Source organism: Diceros bicornis, chromosome 10 (assembly GCF_020826845.1).
Source record: "Diceros bicornis minor isolate mBicDic1 chromosome 10, mDicBic1.mat.cur, whole genome shotgun sequence".
NCBI classification, from domain to species: domain Eukaryota; kingdom Metazoa; phylum Chordata; class Mammalia; order Perissodactyla; family Rhinocerotidae; genus Diceros; species Diceros bicornis.
The window spans coordinates 42,514,008-42,536,703 of record NC_080749.1 but is presented as its reverse complement, the minus strand read 5'-3'; the positions used below and the strand labels follow the sequence as shown (position 1 = coordinate 42,536,703).

General features: G+C 40.8%; 1 protein-coding gene across 2 annotated transcripts in view; it reads left to right on the top strand.

Moving 5' to 3' along the window:
- The first annotated feature begins 355 nt into the window (after nt 1-355).
- The window catches only part of LY75 (lymphocyte antigen 75), a 120,472-nt gene continuing 98,131 nt past the window's right edge, over nt 356-22,696 (top strand). For both annotated transcript variants that reach the window (XM_058549066.1, XM_058549064.1), the window contains exons 1-6: nt 356-490; nt 5,873-6,244; nt 10,775-10,945; nt 14,033-14,197; nt 19,732-19,842; nt 20,963-21,103. In XM_058549066.1, the coding sequence (XP_058405049.1) occupies nt 397-490; nt 5,873-6,244; nt 10,775-10,945; nt 14,033-14,197; nt 19,732-19,842; nt 20,963-21,103 (1,054 nt within the window). In that variant the 5' untranslated portion in view covers nt 356-396. The remainder of the gene's footprint in view (nt 491-5,872; nt 6,245-10,774; nt 10,946-14,032; nt 14,198-19,731; nt 19,843-20,962; nt 21,104-22,696) is intronic.

Below are 22,696 nucleotides of genomic sequence, written 5' to 3'. Positions count from 1 at the left end.
CACCCACCAGGACGGTGCCAGGTTTCAGCCAGTGCCGCGTCTCCTCAACTTTACTGATGGAGAGGCGGCGGCCAGGACCCCCAAGCCGGGTGGTCTTCGCGGCGCTCTGCCCTCTCGCTCCACGCGCACCTCCCGCCTCCTCGGGGGTCCCGCGCGTCGCAGGTGCGCAGAGCATCTGGCGTGTCATCTTCCCGCCTCCTCTCCCTCTCCCTTCCCCGACCCGCCCTGTCCCCGCCCGAAGACATGCTGCTCTGATTGGCCGAGGGCGGCGGGGGCGGGGCCGGGGCGCCCCGGGAGGCCAGGGCAAAGGTGCAGGCGGGGCACGTTGGGCGCGCCAGGAGGGGTGGGTGCCGTGTGCGCCCGAGGATCCGGTGGGACCGCTTGGGCTGGCTCAGGATGAGGACGCGCTGGGCGACCCCTCGCCGCGCGGCGGGGCTCCTCGTGCTACTCCTCTGGTGCTGCGGACTGGTGGAGCCCTTTGGCGGCGCAGGTAACCGTGGGCGCGTCCACTAGCCGGCCAGCTAGGGCCCTCGACGCTCCCACCTCTGCTGACTCTCCTGGGTTCAGGTTAGGGCTGCCCTCCGAGGTCATGTCACCTCTGCTTTCCTCGGGGGTCTGGAGCCAGAGAAGTGAGCCGAAGGGGAGGTCTGGCGCCAGGGCGCTCCATTGCCCTCGGGGGCCAGGAGGAGGGCAGAGTGGGGCGTGGGAGGGCAGGGCCTTTCTGGTGCTGAGGGCAAGGAGTTGAGGGTAGGGACGGCGCAGAGTCTTTTCTGAAAGGATCCCCCGCCCCTTCCTGGTCTTCTTTCCTCTAAAATCTTGCTTCCCTGGATTGTAGGGCTCCTCAGCACCTATTATGCCCCATCCTGCCCGTCTCGCCCCTCCTTCATCCCTTGGTCACCTTGGCCACTCAGTGTCAAGTGGAGTTTTTCACCCACATCGCCAAGGATAAGCAATGATTCTTGGAGTTCAGTGCGCCCACAGTGCACGTCAAAAAAGGAGTCAGGTTAAACCATGTCTCCTAAAGTGACCAGGATCTTGACTCTGTTATGATGCCCTCCCCCAGTGCCTCGAGCAGCGACCCTTTCTTCTAACTGGCTTATCAGGTCCAAATAGCTCCCGCGAAGCCGACAGTCCCACGGTGGAGCACAGGTCGCTTGCCCGGAGACTTCCTGCCTCTCACTGCAGAAGCAGAACCAAGAACAGACGCCTTTCGCTGATGGGCGAAATGCCAGCCCCACCATCCCCCTTGGTAGGAACCAGAGTTTGCTTTTACTTTCTCTTTTTGCCTTGACAAAAGGTGTGCTGAGGACTTTGTTTCTTAGTCGGTCTGCGTAGGGGGCAATCAGAGGGCCGTCCCCACCCTCACTTCTGTTCTCTTGTCTCTATGAGGAAGTAAAAGATGGTCAAGGAAGTTTCTGAAAAACTAAAGATTGCTTGGGGCTCTTATTTGCCTTGCTTGCCAGTAACTTTACTTTCTGATTTAGACTTCCTTCAGACAGTGGTGGGAAGAGGTTTCCCAGAGTGTGAGTGACATCATCCTAGCTACTTGAAGGGTGGACCCTGCTCTAATTCACACTTCTCCATTCTTCTTTGACCCTCTGCGTTGGAAACTACCAAAAGTCCTTTATTGCTGTGAAAATTCTATTCTGCCTGCGCCACAATCCAGGGAGAAAAATTTCACTGCAGCAACTAACTACAGTCAAAACAAATTAACCTTTCAGTCGCCAAACTCTTGGTTTCCATCTACATCTGTTTTAGTCTTATCTGTTTTGTCTCCCCCACAGAACTCAAGATTTCCTTAATTTTTGCAATGTCTACAATTCCTGGCCTTTCTCATCAACCCAAAGCAAAGAGCACCGGCTTATAACTCCATTCTCCCTGCACTAGGCCCTCGCGGGTATTTGTTTTCCTACAGCCTTCCTCACCCTTAGCAGCTGCTCTGGTTGGCTTACACACACCCTCATAAAAGACTTGTGGCCCTATTAAGGGAAGCACTGGTATTTTGGAACCCCAGCCATTTGGGTAGCTTGTTTGGCACTGTGTCAGCTTCACAATGCTGGTAATGACGTGCACTTTGTCACATGTACGCGGCTAGGCTTGTGCAGGTGGTCTCGGTTGCTCAGATGCTGGAGAAGTACCTCTGTGTCCTTGGGGAAATACCCATTGCTTATTTTCGTTTTTTCCCTCCTTGGAGAGCTAACAGCTTGAGGTAAACCAGATCTTCAGGGACTCCTGAGGTTTTTACCAGCCCACACCACCCAGTCTGAACTCCATGGCTTTCCGACTCCTCATAGACTGCCATGGACCCACTGTCACTTCAGGGCCTGTCTGTGAACTGGCAAACCCAGACTTCTGATTCCTTCAGAAGTTGCACCTGTTTCACCTGTACACTCCGCACACATGGCAGCGACTTCACAAAGTGCTTATCAGTATGGGCTGTGGAAGTTCCCCTAAAACTAAAAATGCTGCAGTCTTCATCTTTTTTGCCTTCCCAAGCCATCTCCCTCTCCATTTGTCTGTGGTTATAAAATGTTGACGTCCAGCTTCTGTTTGGAAAGTGCAAAGCTCTCTGGTTTAGAACAAGACGGGAGTTAACTAATGATCAGACAACAAGAGATAGTTTTCCTCTGATTGATGTGTAAATGCTCAACATTCACTTTCAGTTTATGATAATGCTACTTATCCACTTCCTCTCAAACACCACTAGAAGGTTTATGTAAAATGAACCATATAAAAAGTAGTACTATGGCTGATGAGGCTTTTCATCAACCTCTCCTTTTCAGACTTGTCCCAATATTGTGTGTGGAGGTAGACATTAAAATTCCATTTAGGACCAGTCTAAGGTTGTAAAGTGAACAGGATACAATATAAGGAATAAGTAAAGAATCTGTTTTACAGATTTCTCTATAATTACCTTTTCAAAGTGTAGTATGTTTCTGAAATATTTTATGTACCCTTATTTAACAGATTTTCTAAATAAGGAATTATTTTTACACTTTCTCAGTCCTTCTTCCCACTCTTCAACCTACCAGCCCAAGTCACAAGACTGAGGCAGACTGAACAGCTCCTGCTAAGGGTAGGGAAGGATATTGGGAAACATCACGAGACAGCAAGACTCTCCCTAGCTTATGTATTATGCATGAGTGCTTACACATACATTACATATGAAGACTAATAACAAGTTTCCTTAAGTCATATCAATAATTAATGTCTGTGCTAAGTGACCACTATAAATGTCAAACAATGATATTACATACTTGGTTAAAATACACATTTAGAATGAGGCAAGTATCTACAGTCATAGATGTTGCAGTTAAGTAAGAAGTTTGGCAAATGCCCTTTAACATAGCTACTCCATGTTCCTCCACACCTCTTCTATAGACTTTCAGAGTTCCTACAAGCTTGTTGGTCCAGAGGTAAAATGTACAGTAAATGGAAAAGGGTAAAAATTTTTTTCTCCTCCAACGAGTATTTATAAAGCAGCACTGTTACCTACATGCACATACCCAATACAAATGGGATTAGAGTGACCTAAAATGCTACTAGCAGTAGCATGACATAATAAAGCTGTGGACATCTGTTCAAGAACAATATGCAACAAACTTAGCAGAGACTACAAAAACCTGCAAAGCTAGGAAAATTGTTATCTTGTGGAAGCATAGGATGTTAGTACTGGAAGTGGCTTAGATATCTTATACTCCGATGCTTTCATCTTACATTTGAAGATATGAAGACCCTGGGGAGATTAAGTGACTTCCCCAATGATTCCCAGCTATCTGGTAGCAGAGGTAGGTCTTCAGTCTAGGACCTCTAACTCCTTTTTCCACTGCTCTTTCCACTATACTAAGAGCTGTAGCTACTCCACTGGATTCTGCAAAGGCAACTTGAAAAATCTAGAACCCCAAATTGCAAGGGTAGGCAAAACTGCTGCTTGTCCCTTTAACCTGTTTGGGGTCAAGGAGCACAGAGCAGAGTGCTCAAGAAAGAGAGCAGTGAGACTATAGAGCAGGAGAGGGAAAGGTTCCAGCAAGGGTGGCAGACGCCCATTCTCCTGCAGGAGCAGACTTCTTTTTTTTTCCTGCAGTAATTCCTGATACTTTGGAACACAAGATTTATTTTGGAGAGGTGAGAGAAAATAGTTTGGAAAAGAGGTACAGCATGGGCCTGAGTGACTATTAGATATGTGGGAGAAAGACATTAGAGAAAATGTGAGTGATAAGTATGTTTTCCTTTTTTGTTAACTCTCCCCCCAAACTGTGTCCATAAAGTAGAGAATAGCAGAGTGATGTTAAAGAAGAAAGAGTGAGGGATGGAAGCTGCTATAGCAGACATACCTAGTTGCAACTCTATGCAGTATTTCAAAGTACAGATTTGAAAGCAGAAATAACTTAAAGTTTTACAGGATTTAGTTGTTGTTCTTATTGTTTCCCTTGTTGTTGCTGCTGCTATTTAAAACAAAAACTTCTGTCCACAGTTCAAACTAGAATTGGACTTTATTTTATAGTTATTATTTACATGATGAAATTTCCCCTCAAGGCCTTGGTATGAGGAATTTCCCCTCAAGTCCTTGGTATGAAAATTTTTAACCCTGAAAGCCTGTGAATTATTATTAGAAAAGGTGTTTAGTGCTGGTAAAATCAGTGATTGTGAAGCTGGCGTCAAAATAAAAGTGACTTTTGGGAACTAAAATTTAACAGGCCCTTCTGCTGAACCCTTGGTTCATGGACAATGATTATTTAAGTAAGTTTGTCTAAAATATTTCAGCTTTAGTCTCATCAACATGAAGTTCTGTGCTAATAACTTCAAAAATTTTTTCTTTGTAAAAGTACTGACCAAATGGTTAAATTGTAGTTTGTTGTAACAGATGTGAATCTTGCTCCACAAACTCAGGTGTGCAAGAAACAGTGCATTACTTTACTTTTGTAAAACCAGATTAAATTTTATTCTGAGGTCCCATTCCACCAGGTTAACAGAACTTCCAGTCCTGTCATTCCTTAAGTCTTCCCCAGCTCGTGCAAAACTGCCCGGGGAATAGTCAGGGAGGACCTTCCCCTTAGCCTTCAGCTCACACTGGTTGCTTCTGAGTTTCTCTTGTCCAAACCTAGTGGGTCTTGAGTCCTGTGGCTCAGGTTTGGCCTCCCTAGGTGATCCACACAGTCAGTACCCCCAGCTCCTCCCCAGGGGCTTCCTGTCACCTTCCTGGAGGTGCTACAATGGAGCTGGCCACAGGTCTCCCCTATCCTCAGAACCCAGACCTCCATTTCCTCTCATCCATTTACCCCATTATTCTCCTTGTGCCCTCTCAGAAGTCTCCCCATCTCCTCTGAGACACATCAACGTCATGTAATAGTTTACCCTGCCATAGTGGCTGAAGCGTAAGCAAGACAGAATTGTGGTCCTGCATAGGCTCGGAATATTTTCTGTTGACCGCGGACCACCTGTCCAAGGAAGATGAAAATTAAGGAGCTTCTTCATCTCGTTAAATAAGGGGGGAAAATATTTCATACAATAACAATATACATACTATTCTAAGTGCTTTACGAGTATGAGCCCACTTTATCTTCACGTCTACCATGTGAAGTCCTATTTTACAAAGGAGGAACTGAGGCACAGTGGTTAAATAACTTGCCTGATCACCTGGCTAACAAGTAGCAGAGGCAGACTGTGAACCCGTGCAGACTGGCTCTGGAGCCAATGCTCTTACCCAACACTGTGCTGCTTCTCTGGCCACCACTGTCCTCTGACCTTGTATAGTACATTACAGTTTATACAGCTTGGTACTCAGACTCTCCTCAGCAAGCAGGTCCAAGGCACATTGACCACATGATTCAGAATCCTGAAATGTCTTCTTTGACTGTCTGTCTTGACTCAGGTAATGATCCATTCACCATCGTCAGTGAAAACACAGGCAAGTGCATCAAGCCACTGAACGACTGGGTAGTAGCAAAGGACTGTGACAAAAACAGGGACATGTTATGGAAGTGGGTGTCCCAACACCGGCTCTTTCATTTGCAATCCCAGAAGTGCCTTGGCCTAAATATTACCAAACCTACGGATTCCTTGAGAATGTTCAGCTGTGACTCCAGTGCCATGCTGTGGTGGAAATGTGAGCACCACTCTCTGTATGGAGCTGCCCAGTACAAATTGGCTCTGAAGAGTGGACACGCCGTAGCAAGTACAAACTCATCTGATATCTGGAAGAAAGGAGGCTCAGGGGAAAGCCTCTGTGACCAGCCTTACCATGGTGAGTATTGGAGAGCAACTTTGACTCATTTACTGTTGTGTTTGGTAAATGTGGCATTGAACATGCAAAGCTGACCACAAATAAAGTTGTACTCTGGTAAGAGTAGTGAGCTAGCATTCAGGTCCAGACACTGCAGTAACTTTGAGTTACCTCTGTGAGGTCAGTGCTATTTGCCCCCTTTTACAGGTAAGACTAGGAGAGGTTACGTACCTTGTCAGAGGTCACACAGCATTTCTGTGGCACCCTGGAATTTGAAATCTCTCTGATGCCTGAGCATATGTACTTCCTATGATAACATTCTCAACTCTACGGGAAAGGAAACTTTAGAGAAACAGGAAATCCTTCATACAGGATAAAAGTCAAATGATTTAGTAAAGTCGAATCTGTAAGTTAAAAAAAGAAGAAAGGAAAAGAAGAAAAGGAAATGTATTTTTCCTTGTCTTCAGATTTTGATTTAATGGAAAAATTTGAAGAAGCTCATGTGAGTTTATTTATTTTTGTTTTTGGTGTGGCTATCGCACTCTGATGTTTGTGTTTCTGATTCGGCATTTTAAGAGTGGACTTTTTCTCAGTTGCTTCCAAAAATAAGTATATGAATATTGCCTTTGGGAAAGCTGATCATTAACTTTGTTTTGAGTCTAGAAACTGGGTTACAACGAATTTCCAGGTTTAAAAAGAATGAATAGATTTATTTTTTAAACCGCTAAATGTAATTAGCTATCACCCGAGCAAATCTTTTTTCATTATCTTGCTCTAAATTACATCAAATGTTGTATCTTATCTAAGTCTTAACTATTATCTCACCTTTGCTTTTCTTTGTAAATTTACATAGCTTTACAGAGATCTTTCCTCTTCTCTTAAAGCTCATTTTAAGCTAAATTTGGCCTCCCATCCTTCCCGTTATCTGCGCACGTTTTTCTCCTGGGGGAACCTTTTTCTATTTCCTAGTGAAGATGCAGCTGCTTCTGAGATGTCAGGTTATACCGTTATGGGGAAATAGAGAATTAGATGGGGTTTTCCTTTTCTTCAATCCACAACCCTTGAGTAGTTGAACAAGTCTGTTTCTCCTAGCCAGCTTTCTCCTGACCTGAAAAAGCAATTGCTTTCTGGATACCACTTAATGGCAAGCTTAAATTTTGTGCTAAAAAAGCCTTTCTCTAACCTGGCAGCCAAGAGAAAATATACCAAATAAAATGCCTTTTGCACTGGATTTGACTTGTTTCATTGTATTTCATTGTATTCAAGGATCAGAAAGGATAGTTTTCTTGGCAGGGCTCTTTCTGTCTCCTGCCCCTAATTCTTTTGAGGGACATATTGTAATTGTAAATTTCCTCAGTCCTCAGAATGCCTTCATTTCATTTTAATTGGTTTTCTTTGTAATCCTATGTGTTTTATTTTATACATTTATAATATTCTTCTGAGAACGGGGCCCGTGTGCTTCACACAGCTGCCAAAGTGATCAGTGGCACAAAGAAGGTTAAGAACCCACCTAGGGCACCACCGCAGAGAGAGCGCAACAGTGCCACCAGCAAGAGCCAACAGGGATAAAGTGTGTCTTGACCTTACCGAATACTATTTTTGGAACGCTAAATTTACAGATAAGACATTTAGAAATTTCTAAGAAAAGGCACATGTAGTTCTGACTCCTCAATACATACCTCAAGTTTTAATTTGCACAGAGGCCAGGGCCAAACCTGCCTCCTCTTCTCCATTCCTCTCCAGGGGACTGGTACCATCCAGGTCATCTATGTCAGAAATCTGCAAGTCACCCTCGAGTTGTCCTACTTTCCTCTCCCACCATTCAAATTTAATCAAATATTAAGTCCTGGCAATTTTACCCTTTTAAGTTTATGTAGACCTTTCCTGTTCTTAGGTTGAAGACTGCTGTCTTAAGTTGGGCACTTTCTCTAGGACTGCTCTCTCAGACTCCCCATATTGGTCCCTGCCGCCCCTTCTTGTCCGGTTGTATAGAGATAAGAAAGATAAGATGCCTAAGTCCCAACAAGGTGAAGCCCAGGGTTACCCAGCTTATTACAGCAAAGCCAGGACTCAAAACCAGGACTGCGTTCCCCAGATATAGCTTCTTTATTTTTCCCTTGGCTTTTGCTATATACATTTTTTTACTTCTGATATAAGAACATTTATTTGTCTTTATGTCCTGGGTTTGCCTCTTTCCCCAACCGCCATCCTGTGTGAGTCACGTTCATCTCAGAGAAAACTTTAGTTGTATAAATTTTATGAATAAATGGCTTTTGACTGGCATCCAGATATGCATTCATATCATTAGGATATCTTGACCTCACTAGCACTCTTCAAATTTTGAATGTTTGGTGAATCACGCAGAGGAAATGGACTTTTAGTGAACGGGTGGCTGTAGAACTATCTTAGAAGCCCACCAGCCTCTTTATTTGAAGCTGTTTTGTCTCACGTTACCAAAGGAATTAATGTTAATTTTGCATGTAAGCACCTCATCTAACAAATTTGTGCCTATTGCAGAATAAGCTGTTGTTTTAGGGCTGCTATCACCATAAATTCGCACATTCAAAAAAGATTCTTCTCGGGAAAGCCTGTTTCTCTATGGTCCAGCAGAGGTCCAGCAGCAGCGAAGAATGTATGAGAATAAAACTCTTAATGAATAGTTAGCATAATTTAGCTGCTGCTGTTGTGATGTTTGTTATATGCTTATCATTCTTCAAAGCTTATTGTAAATGAGAGGTTTTTAACTGAAGCCCAGCTTTGAGCTATGAAACATAACTTGAAACCCGAGAAGGCACCCAGTGATGTCACAAGTTGTCCTTATATATCAAGGACTCTAATCAGAAAGCCAGTTCTCATTGCTGTCACAGCTGAGTGACTGAATGTTTCACTTAACTACTCTGCAAAAATGAAGATTTCACAAAGTATAATCCTTCCCCAATGATCTCAGGGGCTTATGGTAAAAAGCAAGTGAAAGAAATGTATGTGAAAGCATACGTAAGGTTTGTATTACAGAAACATAAGGTTTTAGAAAAAAATTGTTGGTTCTACAAGTAATAGTCATTGTGCTCAGGGAGTTTCCTGTGAAGTGTTGTAATATGGAAACAGAGATTGGTCATGAGCTATTGGGAATTTTGGTATAGATAATAAACAGGCTCCTTATAAAATATAAGGACAAATTACTCTTTAACAGAAGTACCCTATTCAAAACCATTTATATGTCAGTGGAAAACAAAACCAGTGTTCCTTAAAAGATTGTTGCAAATAAAAGCATCTAGATTATTCTTACCTTTTGCTGTACTGCTGCTTAATACGTTATAAACTATTACATTAAGTTTCACAGTTAAGTGAACATTTGAGAATAATAAAGGATGTGGAATCAAATACTATCTTAAGCACACTTTTAAGCAAATTTATGAGACATTTTGAGGGACCCTAATAGCCTGGTAAAGGGTGATAAGATCTGATTACTATGCTCTACCTAATAGCCATTTTTTGATCTGGTAATGACCATGGTTTTAAACAAATTAAGGATATGGAAGAAGATGACTGAAATAGTTACAGGGTTAGCTGTTCCATAAAAACACTTTTCCAAGAGAACTGTTATCAGCATAAGTTTTGAGCACTTCCTCTAGCGTTTCCAGGCATATTTGAGGTTGGAATAATTTTTCAGTTCTTCTTCGGGTACCAGGGAAAATTATTAAAATGAAAAGCTAGGTCTGCTACCTTGCTGGCCACAAGCTGGTCCCATGACTTCCAAGTTGAAGCTGGTTCTTCTTTTATAACCTGAATTACCATGTCTCGCCCCTCTCCAAGAATTCACCCAGAGAGCCAGCAGCTCTTCCTACCATTTCCTCAAAAACCCACAGCCACAATCCTGCCATCAGTCTCTGAACAACGGGGCTATGTGTCCACCTCTCTAACTCCACAGTTGGTTCCAAAGTCCACTCCTGCTCTTAATGATTCCAAGGTATTTTTCGGCCCCAATCTTACTAAAGAAAAGAAAATAGAATGTAAGTTTAATCTCAGGGCACCCCTTCTGGTAAAGTACTCTGTCAACCACAGTGGTCAATTGATCCTTACTTGATCAAGCCAAGATCTTTCAGCTCTTCCTCACACCACAATAAATGAAGCTTTACAGAGATTATCTCATTGAATCCTCATGAACAAACCTAGGAGCTAGAAACTATTATTTCTAATTTGCAAATGCAGAAACTGAGGCTAATACAGGTTGGAGAGCTTTCCCACAGCCACACAGTTGGTTGTTAGGGGAGCCAGCATTCAACTCCAGAACTGAGCAGTCAGCCTCCGTGCTCTGAATTTCCACACTGTGCAGCCTATGCAGATACTATTTTCTCATAACATGGTACTGTCGGCCGTGTGCGCCTACAACCTGTCCACGGCTGAGGCAGTCTTCTCTCACAGAAAGTACGTGCAGAGCACCACAGTGGAGCAGTCCCCCCCCCCGCCAAAAAAAAAGCAGTTTTAGAAATTAGTTAACTGAAGCTTAATATCCAGTTTTTAATTTTTCTTTACTTCCTCCCCAACCTCCAGAGATATATACCAGAGATGGGAACTCCTATGGGAGACCATGTGAATTTCCATTCTTAGTTAATGGGACCTGGCATCATGAGTGCGTTCTTGATGAAAATCATGGTGGGCCATGGTGTGCAACCACCTTAAACTATGAGTATGACCAAAAGTGGGGCATCTGCTTAAAACCAGGTATGTATGGGCTAGTAGACATTATATATGGAAATAAAAGGATACCATTTCTATGAGGCAAAAGGGAGAGGGAAGAGTCCAAGATGACTCAAAAATGACTGCAACAAATATTATCCTAGATAAGGAGTATACATTTGAAGAAAGAGGAAGAAGTCGTGTGTAGCCATGAACCTGCTTTCAGAAGTAGGTCAGGAAGAGCAACAAGACAGGATGGTGTCATGGAAGACTAAGGATGAGGGCGTGTTCTGTGGCACAGATACCTCAGGCAGGGAAAGCAGAAAAGGCGTGAGCAGTTAGGAAATTGCTGCTCACCTTTAATAGAGCAATTTCAAGACTAGTGGTCATAGAAGCTGGGTTATAGCGGACTGAAGCGCGAACAGGAGGAGAGTAAGCCTTTTAAGTTTTATGGAAAAGAAAAAGAGAGTGTGAATGTGGTGGGTTGAGGGGGAGATAGGTTGAAGAAACACATTTAGGATGGTGGAGAGTTAAGTAAGTTTATGGCCTGAAGCAAAGAGTGGTGGACAAAAGAGAACGATATCCCTGGCCCTCTCAAAATTGGTGACATCGTTCCCTCTGCTGTTCACGTACGGTTGGTCAGAGCATTTTTTCTAATTGCTTCTTATTTGAAATGCTAAAGAATTCACTGTTCTTTAGAAAGAGAGAGACCAAAGTAGCAGTTGCATCGTTACCTGGTATATAGCTGAGACATATTTTCTCACCAATCAGGTCAGAGTTACAGGGGATCACAGTACCTGACGTGTGATAGGTGCTCAAGAAGTATTTTTTAATGGGCAGCAGGTTGGAAGAACCTATAGTAAAGAGAAAGGGAAAATTTCCAGACCTAAGTAGTAATAGTTAATACTTATAGGGCCCTGCCAGGCGTCAGGTACTGTTCTAAGCACTCAACATATATTAACTCATTCAGTCCTCACACAACCCTGTAAGGTAGGTACCATTATTTATCCCGTTTTACAGATGAGCAGAGAGAGGTACAGGGGAGTTAAATTACTTACCTAAGGTCACACAGCTAGTAAATATCAGAGCTAGGATTCAAACCCAGGAAATCTGGCTCTGAAGTCCTTGCCCCAAACAACTACACTATCCTGCCTCATTCAGTAGCCAACCTGGTGGCATTAGTAATGGTGATCCCTCCTTAAGGGAAGCTGAGCTTCAAAATGCAGAATTCCAAGCAACTTGAAGAGGTTATACTAAGCCAACGGTTCTCAAACTTCAGGGTACAACAGAATCACTTGGAGAGTTTGTCAGAACACAGATTTCTGGGGCCCGCCTCCAGAAATGATAATTTGCCAGATTTGGGGTGGGGCCCAAGGATTTCAAGTTTGATCAGTTCTCAGGTGATACTGATGATGCTGGTCTGGGAACCAGACTTTGAGAATTACTTATCTAGGTAAAGGCCCAGATTTTCCAATCACTAGAACCTACTGAAAGATAAAAAGCCAATATTTGCTTCTGCTGTAATTGATAACAAGCAGAGTTTGGTCAACCAGGCACCAATTTCGTTTAAATCTTACTATAGTCCGGATCAGAAATTTTAGATGTGAAAGGGAGCTTAGAAGTTATCAAGTGCAAACCCTCATTTCTCAGGTGAGGGGCAGCAGGCCCAGACTGATGAAGTGAGTTGTCAGGGTCAGACCACATTCCTGTGGAGCCTGGTGGAGATCCCAGGATTCTTGACCCTCATTCCCCAGCGTATTTATCCCATTCTACCTTGCTTCCTTGACTGGCACGTGTCTCAGTGCTTTAGCCTCCTTTGGGTGGTGGTGGGGGGGTGGATTATTAATGCATTCATATGCCTCCCAGAGCTATTTTTATGGAAGAAGGGAGAGTATGAGTTTCTCAAATGTGAGAACTGCTAAACCCTGGAGATTGTATTTTATAGCAAACACTGCCATCCCACTGGAAGCTTCTAGATTTACAAGCATCGGGCCTCAGTGGTAATACGGAACCTTTAGGCAACTTTAGGTGCAAATCCACCTATTTTGTTTTCACCACATGTCACAACAACCTCTTTTACTCTATAGGCCATTCAGAAGTGGCTGAAGCAGGAGCATATGCCATTCAGAAGATCAACAAGACCAGACGTAGAGACCAGTGCTCCGATTATAGCTCTGCCACAAACACTGCTAGACCTTTGTTCCCATCTGTGAAATGAGGGCATTAGACAAGACAATATCTAAGGGCCATTTCAGCTTGAAGGTCCATGAGTCTAACATGTGATCTGTGACTGGTTATGGGAGGCCCTTTGCAAAACCCCCCACGTGGAGCTTGGGACACACTTGACATAGCCTACATTGGGTTTCTCCTCTTGTAGGGAGCACGTGGGAGGCTCTGAGTATGTTTTTGAACCAGTTGTATCAAGACCTGTATATCTTGTCCAGGAAACAGCTTGAAGTTTCTTTGTCTGAAATTATACATGCTTTTTAGATATTTGTTAAAGAAAATGATATGTACATTATACAATGTACATATATGTTTATATACATCTGCACACATATATCTACCTATATAATGTTAATTATATAATATAAATTATATATCATCTTTTAAGATATTAAGGAGAAACTTGGACTTAGTTTCCCAAATAAGGTAGTCACTTGGGCTCTAAATCTTCGGCATTTAAGCAGCATGCCTGCACACACACACGCATACAGAGGGTTTACTGCAGACCATGGGCAAACCCCTCCGCAGTCTGCCACCATCTGCAGGTCAGCTTGTTTTCCATCAGTTCAGGGCTTTGACAATGTGAGCACAGTTGAAGACTCCTACCTTTAGGCACAGGGCAGACATGGGCTAAAACATGGCATTGTAGTTGACAGGGGGTAAAGAGAGAGTGGAAGACAGAAGGAGAATGGAAGCTGTAACCAGCCTGAGTCATTTGATGTCCTATGACTTCAATATCTTTGTGTAACCAAAGAATCAAAATATGGTCTAGTTGAGCAAATGGCAGCCTCAATTTTAGCATATTCTAAGAGTATGCACATTGAATTGCAGTATTTGTAAGCATTCTAAGTAATAGAAAAGATTATGTCCTACTTTATGATGGCTAATGTATCTTTTTATCACCAGAAAATGACTGTGAAGATAACTGGGAGAAGAATGAGCAGACTGGAAGTTGCTACCAATTTAATACTCAAGCAGCTCTTTCTTGGAAAGAAGCGTATGTTTCATGTCACAATCAAGGAGCTAACTTACTGAGCATCAGCAATGCTGCTGAATTAACTTATCTTAAAGGTAGGTTTAAATTAAAGGTTTAATTTGCATGTGGTGGAGCAAATTGCTGAAATTGCAATGATGCTGTCTTCTATTTTCATATCTAGGTATATTGTTTTGTATCTTCTCTTGGGATTTAAACTTCAACACTAAAGCCCGTAAGCAAAAAAGTACCGAATATAGTCCTGTTCCATCCATTAAAAATGCATCTCGTGATGGAGACTAAAGAGAGGTTAATGCTCAGAAAATGGGTGGGATGGCAAGATTGATGGGCTACACTAAACCTAAGTGAAAGGATTTGAAAAAAGGTGAACATTCAACTCTTTGAACATTGAAAGGTAGAGAACTCAGGAAGGTAAAGAAGTTGGCTGAGTCGCACTGGATGGCCTCAGTAAAATGTCCTCAGGTTGGAGTAAATGAGTCCAGTCCTCAGGAGCTAGGAGAGTTTTAAGAAATCCTAATGTGGATTTAATGACATGGACACATGGAATGGATGGGATTTTGTTTTATTTTGTTTGTGGGGTGGTGGTATTTTTTTAACTTTTGATTATGAAAACTTGAATCATATAGACAAGAATAGAAAATAATCTAAAAGAGACCTATGTAACCACCACCCTAACTAAATATATACTAACATTTTGTCATATTGCCTTACATGGATTGGTTCCCTTCCTTCCCCTTCCACTCCCCTCTCCCTCCTTTCCTGCTCCTCTCCCTTTAAAGAAATAAAGTGTTAATAGAGTTAGAGTCAAAATAACCAGCCCTTGAGTGTTTTACAATGTATATGTGTTTAAATACTATATATGTTTTCATGATACTATGTTCTATGCTTTAAAATGATACAAATACTATCTTATTTACCCATATGTAAGTTTATCCATTGTTAACTACTGCTGTATAGTGTTACATTGTATGAATAAACCAGTTTATCCATTCACCTATAGAAAAACAGGATGTTTTCAGCTTTTGCTATTACAAACACCTCTGCAAGGAGTATCCTTGTATGTGCCTCTTCTGGCAGATGTGTATGAGAGTTTCTCTAGAGTAAGAATTGCTGAGACATAGGGTGCACATCTCTTCACCTCTAATCAAAAATTGCTTTCCAAAGTGGCTGTATTAGTTTACACCTCTGCTAGCACTTGGTATTATCAGACATATTAATTGGCCAATATGATGATGTGAAATGATATTTCATTTTTGTTTTACATTTCCATGATAATTAATGTGGTTCTGCATCCTTGTAATTTGGTACAGGTTTTCTCCTTGTAATTTGCCAGTTCATATCCTTTGCCCATTTCCTACTGAGTTGTTTGCTTTTTTCTTATTGATTTGTTATAGTTCTTTATATATTCTGGATGCTAATCTTTTGTTGTAGGATTAAAATATCTTTTCCTAGTCTTTTTTCTTTTCACTTTATTTTTGTGGCTTCTTATCATAAAAAAATGTTAATTTTAATTTGGTCAAACTTGTCAATCCTTTCCTTAATGTTTTATGCTTATTTATATTATTTAGCAAATCCTTCCTTAGCCCTAATATGATAGAGATATCCTCTCATGTTTTCTTCTAAAAGTTTATAATTTTGCCATTCATATTTACATCTTTAATCCAACTGTAATGTAATTTATAGAGGTGGGAAACTGTCTTCCTCCACATGGATGGTCAGTTGACCAAGCACTATTTATTTCACATTTCCCCTCTGATTTTTTAAGCCACCTCTAATAAATATAAACTCCCCTATTATATATGTGTTGTTTCTAGGTTCTCCATCTCATTCCTTTGGTCTATTTTTCTGTCTCTGTGTCTATTCCACAGTTTTAATTACTCCAGCCTTACATAGTAAATCTTGTTTCTAGGTGAGCAAATCCTCCCTTATTCAGTTTTTTTCTTGAATTGTCTTGGCTATTTTTTTGAGCATTTATTCTTTCATAGAAATTTAAAGATTCACCTTGTTAGTCTCAATGAAAAACCACATTGGGACTTTGGAATAGCATTGAATTATAGATTATTTAGGGAAGCACTGCTGTCACTACATTATTAAGTCTTCTCATCTATGAAACTGGTATACTTTTCTACTATCTAGGACTTTTTTTTATGTACTCAGTAAAGTTCTGTAAGTTTTCCCATCAGAGTACTGCACATCTTTTACTGTAAAGTTTATAAATAGAAAGTTTTCATATTATTTTTAAAAATCAAGAAACACAAGTTACTGAGTCTCAGATGATTTGTTCAATGAATGAAAAAAATAATCATGATATATGATGATGATGTTCAGACAGAGTTACTAAATGCTTTTCATACATTATTTTATTTACTCATAACAACCCTATGAAGCAGGTATTATGATGATGATGATGATGCTCATTTTGCAGATGAGGAATGTGAGGCTCAGAGAGGAACTGTAACTTGTCCAAGGTCACCCACGAGTAATTAGCAGAGCCAAAATTTGAACACAATCAGTCTGACTTGAAAACAAGTTATCAGGCATGTACCTGCATTCACCTTTTATAAGACTATCAACTTCTTTGCAGGCAGAGATGGGTCTCATGGGTTGTTTTTTCCTTTTGCACAAAACTTGAGGCATTATTTCTATATATTAAACAAGCACCTATTGACTAATTCAGATAAATCCTGTCACACTGTTTTATAATAATTGTAAATATTTGATAAATGCTAACTATGAGCAAAGCCCTAATATCTAATATCTCCAGATAAATTAAATGATTTAGTCATCATTTCAACCTCATAAGAGAAGTATTTTTATCCCCCTTTACAGATAAGGAAATTGATGCTTAGAAATAATATACCCAACATCACACAGCTAAGAAGAACCAGAATTGAGATTTGAATATCAACATATATAACTCCAGAGCCCTTACTTTTTATTATATTACTTACTCTTCTTAGATATCTTTATTTCTTTTCGTCATTGAAAGTCGACTGGTCTTTTGTTGTGCTTTTTGCTAAAGCTTTATTTAGACATCCTTTCTTGCTTATAGCTTTAACCTTTTCCTGTGTTGTGTGGTACTTGAGTTGATTGACCTCTAGAATGGAAATCTGTCAGACAAGCTTAATGGGCTAGTGTTGGGCAATGGAATTCTCTTTGAGTCCTTACTGAAACTTTACAAAAGATATTGTTGAAAGCAGAAAGTGCTGATAAATTTAAGTTTCCTGGAATATTGACATTTGGGAAATGATGACTTCAATGATGGAGAAAAGTGTCAAAGTGTGATGGTCAACACCCTACCAAACAATCTAATGCTGCACTTGGAGGAATGAATGTTGCAGGATTTCTTTCTGCATCAGTTTTCTTTAATAACTCGTAAAAGTGAGATAGTATGTTAAAGGACCCAGTTGTCTCCTACCCCTAGCCAGACACTCCCCACATTTTATGTATATGAATAATTTTAGAGGTATATCTCTTTCTAATGTTTTGAGCTACTCTTTCACTGTGAATGCTGTTTAGGTATATCAATATGCCTAATTATGATTGCTGGTTTCCCAAGACCCAAAACAGCTATGCTTTAACATCTGAAACTCAGAGTATCCAAATCTTTAAAATTTCTTGGAGTTTCTATTGCATCTCTGCACTGAAAACTACCATGTGTAAATGTTGAGGTAGGAGCAAAGAGGCCAACAAAAGTGAATCAGACAGAGATTTTGTGATCCAAGTGCTTGATCTAGTTGGGGAAATAAGAGTTGTACATGTGCAGAGCATAATGGAGAATATTACTGCCAAAGGACTTCTGCTTTGGTAGCTAGTGGTCAGATGGGACCAGGGAATCTGCTGCCAGAAAAAAAGCAGAAGCAGCCCCCTTGAAGATAAGTCCCACGCAGTCTGAAAGAGCTTCCTTTTTCCTTTTTGCCTGCCAGCACCTCATTAGTTTTGTTTTGATTTTGTTTTACTAATACAGGCGCCCAGGGGTAGGGGATTTGGTTTCTTTATACTCACTGGATTTTGTTTAGGAGTCAGATTTCCCATGACTCTGGCCTTCTCGGGGGACCTCTAACCACAGATTCACCCCAGAGCTAGAAAGAGGACCTGACAGTCCCCAGAGCAGAAATAGCACATTTCCATTCTTCCAAATTTGCCTCCACCCTGAGGGGCTGTTCACGTTGAGCTACTTTGTCAGGTGCTTGAAGGCTAGGACACTTCTAAGTCAGGACCCCTGCTGGCTGTGGCCTTTCCGATGCATTAGAAGAGGCTGTTCTCTGGCTGATCCCAGATGTGTGACTGCTATCAGGCCCTGTAGTCTTTTATTGTGGGCAGAGGAATAGAAATACATATATATAATATATCAGAGGTATCTGTGTGATTTGCATGTAGAAAACCATATCCAAACTTTAAGAACCATTTATATGTATATAATATAATGTTATAATTATATTTTATATGTACATATACAGATATATAGATTATATGTATAATACAATAATAAATCATACATAATTCCCTGGGAGGAATTAAGAAACTGTTATCAAGTGTTTTACTGCTGAGAATATTTAAAAATTTTGTCAACATCATGCTTGTCTTCTGTAGACCATTTCATCAGTTGCTCTGCCTCTTCTACATGGCCCTCAATATCTTCAAATTCTTCCTTCATGATGTTGAAGTCTTACCAGGTCCTTCAGTAATTCTGTTGACTTCCTTGACAGTGGTGTGAAAATCCTTTCCATCGTTCATACGTTCTTTTCATTCTCTTTCCAATACATGTGGTCCTATACAAGCATGATTACGTCCATTGCTTGTGAGCATATGCATATTGAGTGGCATATCTGCAATTGGCCTCACTATTTAAATTATTTCTGCTTCTGTGTCTTTCTCTCTGTATTTTGCTGATGGCATCTGGTTGTCAAATAATGAATTTGAATGATACATCTCCACTGTAGCATGTGTGTTTCTATGTGCAGGGGTGTGTGTGTGTGTGTGTATGTGTCTCCCATTCTGTATCTCCAGCCTTAAATGTCTCCTTTGGACTTTAGAGCTATATATTCCATTGCCTACCAAACAGTTCCTGTACATATTTCTGAAACAGTACTGGTAACACTTTACCATTTTGGAGATCCATATCCATTTCTGTCTACTAGATTGAAATCTTTATGAGGGCAAGGACTTTGTCATCTTGGTTTTTATATCCTTAGTACCTGGCAAATAATATGTACTTAATGAATTTAAATCAATCTGGAATACAATCAAATCTTCAAAATCTAGATATACAATAGAAACTGCTTTTTCTATAGCAGTACAAGAGGGTTAAAAATAGTGAAACAGCTATTCTGGGAAGATTCTGTTCCTACCTTAGAAGAAAGAGCATTGGACAAGCTAATGGGAAAACAGAACTGAATTAACTTATCATCCTTTGGGTTTCTCAACAGTCTGAAGTTTTGTTGTCTGTCAGCATCACCTGCCTTTGTTGGATAGACAGCCCCATCCTACAGGGATTCCTGCCTTACAGCCAAGGCCTTCAGATATTTTTGCTATTGTTAGAAACTTAAGTCTGGCCTAGCTAATAACTTAGCTAATTTTGTCACTTGTTAAAATTATGCAATTCTTACAGAAAAAGAAGACATTGCAGGAATTTTCTGGATTGGCTTAAATCAGCTGTACTCTGCTAGAGGCTGGGAATGGTCAGACCACAAGCCATTGAACTTTCTCAACTGGGACCCAGGTAACTGCTCCCTCCTCCACCTACTCTGCACAGAGCAAAAACTTCAAAAAACTAAGAGCTTCCCACTCACTGAGAGCTTATAAAAATTTCAAATCTTGACAGCTCTTTTTATGGTTACCTCTCAGAAGAATTTTTTTTCCTAAGCCCTTCTTTATTGTGATATCATTATAGCCAAGTTGAACTACACCATGGACAACTAAGCATTTATCTCTAACCTCTAGAGCAACCCTACATTTTTAGGAGCGAGCAGAATGAGCCCCATCACATGGCCCAGGAGCCATCCTGCATCCCTTAGGGGACTTGATATGTAGGACTGACCCAGGCTGTGTTTCATCTGCTGCTTAATTCTAATACAGAGATATTCTCTCATCTTAAAACTCTTGGGGTCTCCCACTGTAGCACACAAATACTGACAACGTAATGGTTGTATTTTATTACACAAATAAATACCTTAAAGAAAAATTTGTAGTAAATAAAACAAACAAAACCCTAGTTAGCCAAAAGATTTTTTTCCCCCAAAAGAAGGTTTAGATACCTTTTTTAAAAATGAAATGTTAGGCTTCTGACCAATGTAAACCTAAAAGTTAACACCAACTTCAGTACAAAAGCATTCTGCACACATATTATAAAAACAAGTTAAATGCAGTAAAATACCAATAGGTCTTTTTAGTTTAATGAAATTTCATTATTAATAAATAAATTCTCTATTATCTCAGTAAATAGAATCTTTAAAAATAATTTAATCTTTAATTCAAGGCCTTAAAGGCATTGCAGAATCATAAATTAGTATATTTATTTTATAGAGTAGCAGATTAAGAGCTACTGACCTCAAGATATGACATGGAAGTTGATTGGGGGCAGAGGTTTGGTTTTTGGTTTTGTTTTTTAAATTAACTACAGTATATCAGTGTGTTTCCCCCGTATCCTGTATTTTAGAAAAAAAACATATTTAAGCACATAGTTGTCCATTAAGGCTTATACATTTCAATTTTGTAGAAGGTTTTAACTATTTTATGAGATCCCATAAAAGCAGAAAATTAGGAATACAAATTATTTTTTCTAGCCACCACTCTGGCCCTAACCTTCTCCTTCTAACTCTTTGAAAATCTTTTCCTTTAAGAAATGCCTAGTGCACCTACAATAGGTGGGTCAAGCTGTGCAACAATGGATGCCACATCTGGTCTGTGGCATATTTTTTCCTGTGAAGCTCAACTGCCTTACGTCTGCAAGAAACCATTAAATAACACAGAGGAGTTAACAGGTATCTTTCTCACTGTCTTGTACAAAGAAGTCTTAGAATTACAGTTTTGTGAACCAGCCCTGATGATTTAGCGGTTAAAGTTTGGCGCACTCCACGTCAGTGGCCCGGGTTCAGTTCCTGGGTGCAGAACCACACCACTCATCTGTCGGTAGCCATGCTACAGCAGCAGCTCACATAGAAGAACTAAAAGGACTTACAACTAGAATATACAACTATGTACTGGGGCTTTGGGGAGGAAAACAAAAGAGGGGAAGATTGGCAACTGATGTTAGCTCAGGGCGAATCTTTCCCAGCAAAAAAAAAAAAAAAAAAAAAAATTTCCTATTAAAAAAATAAAAATTACAGTTTTGTGCAGTCAAGTAAATCCATTTCAGATACCTATCTCCACCTTTCCTTCCCCTGATATTGCCAATGCCAGCAAGTATTTGATTTTGACCCTGTGGTTAGATATTATCAACTATATATGAATAAAGCTTTGGTTTGATATATGCCCATAAAAAGGCAGAGAGATTCTCGACAGGAAATGTATTCTGTTCACAGGTGGCTCTTATTTCTCTAGAGCAATGTTTCTCAAAGTGTGGTCCCCAGACCAAGAGCATCAGCATCATCTGTGCCTGTTAGAAATGCAAATTCTCAGGACCTACTCCAGATTTACTGAATCAGAAACTCTGAGGATGGGACCAAGCAATCGGTGTTTTAAGAAGCCTTGTAGGTGATTCTGATGCACACAAGTTTGAGAAGCATTACTCTGGGTCCAGGTCTTATGTATTACCTGCCCTGTGAGAAGTCAAAAAAATGATGGACACAGGAACGTTCCCGGGCTTCCTTACCCCCTGCCCCACAATGCCCACCCCTCCTCTCTCCTCCTTTGCCAGGCTGGTTCCTTAGGTCTTTGTGTTGATAAATCAGGTTGAAAAGGAGAGGTGCAGAGGGACAAAACATCTACAGGGAGGGGGTTTTTCCAGGGAGTTTGTGGGTAAGAGAGACACAGAACAGCTGAAGTTTTGGGGAGCAGAGAAGTCTGAGGAGTCTGTGAAAGGATGGAGAAGAGGAGTGCCCTTACTGTCTTGTACAGAGCCCACCATATACCTGGGATTTGATTAAATCCTCACTGAATAAGAACAATTAATACTCAAAACTGAGAGGAATAAAGGAGGTTTTAAAATGTCTTGCTTTAAGGAATGTTGGGGGGAGAGAATATAGCATAAAACTTCTTACCCACATAGAAGCATAAAGCCATTTTTTAAGATTAAAAAATAAGTATATAGAATAAAGAATGTAGGAGGATGTTTTAAAATAATAGGGGAGGGCCGGCCCCCTGGCTTAGCGGTTAAGTGCTCACGCTCCGCTGCTGGCAGCCTGGGTTCGGATCCCAGGTGCGCACCCACACACCGCTTCTCTGGCCATACTGAGGCCGCGTCCCACATACAGCAACTAGAAGGATGTGCAGCTATGACATACAACTATCTACTGGGGCTTTGGGGGGAAAAGAATAAATAAATAAAATTATAAAATAATAGGGGATAATGAACATTCGTCTTCCAAGTTGATTCAAACCAAATTTAGTCCACACAAAAGGTATAATGGAAAAGA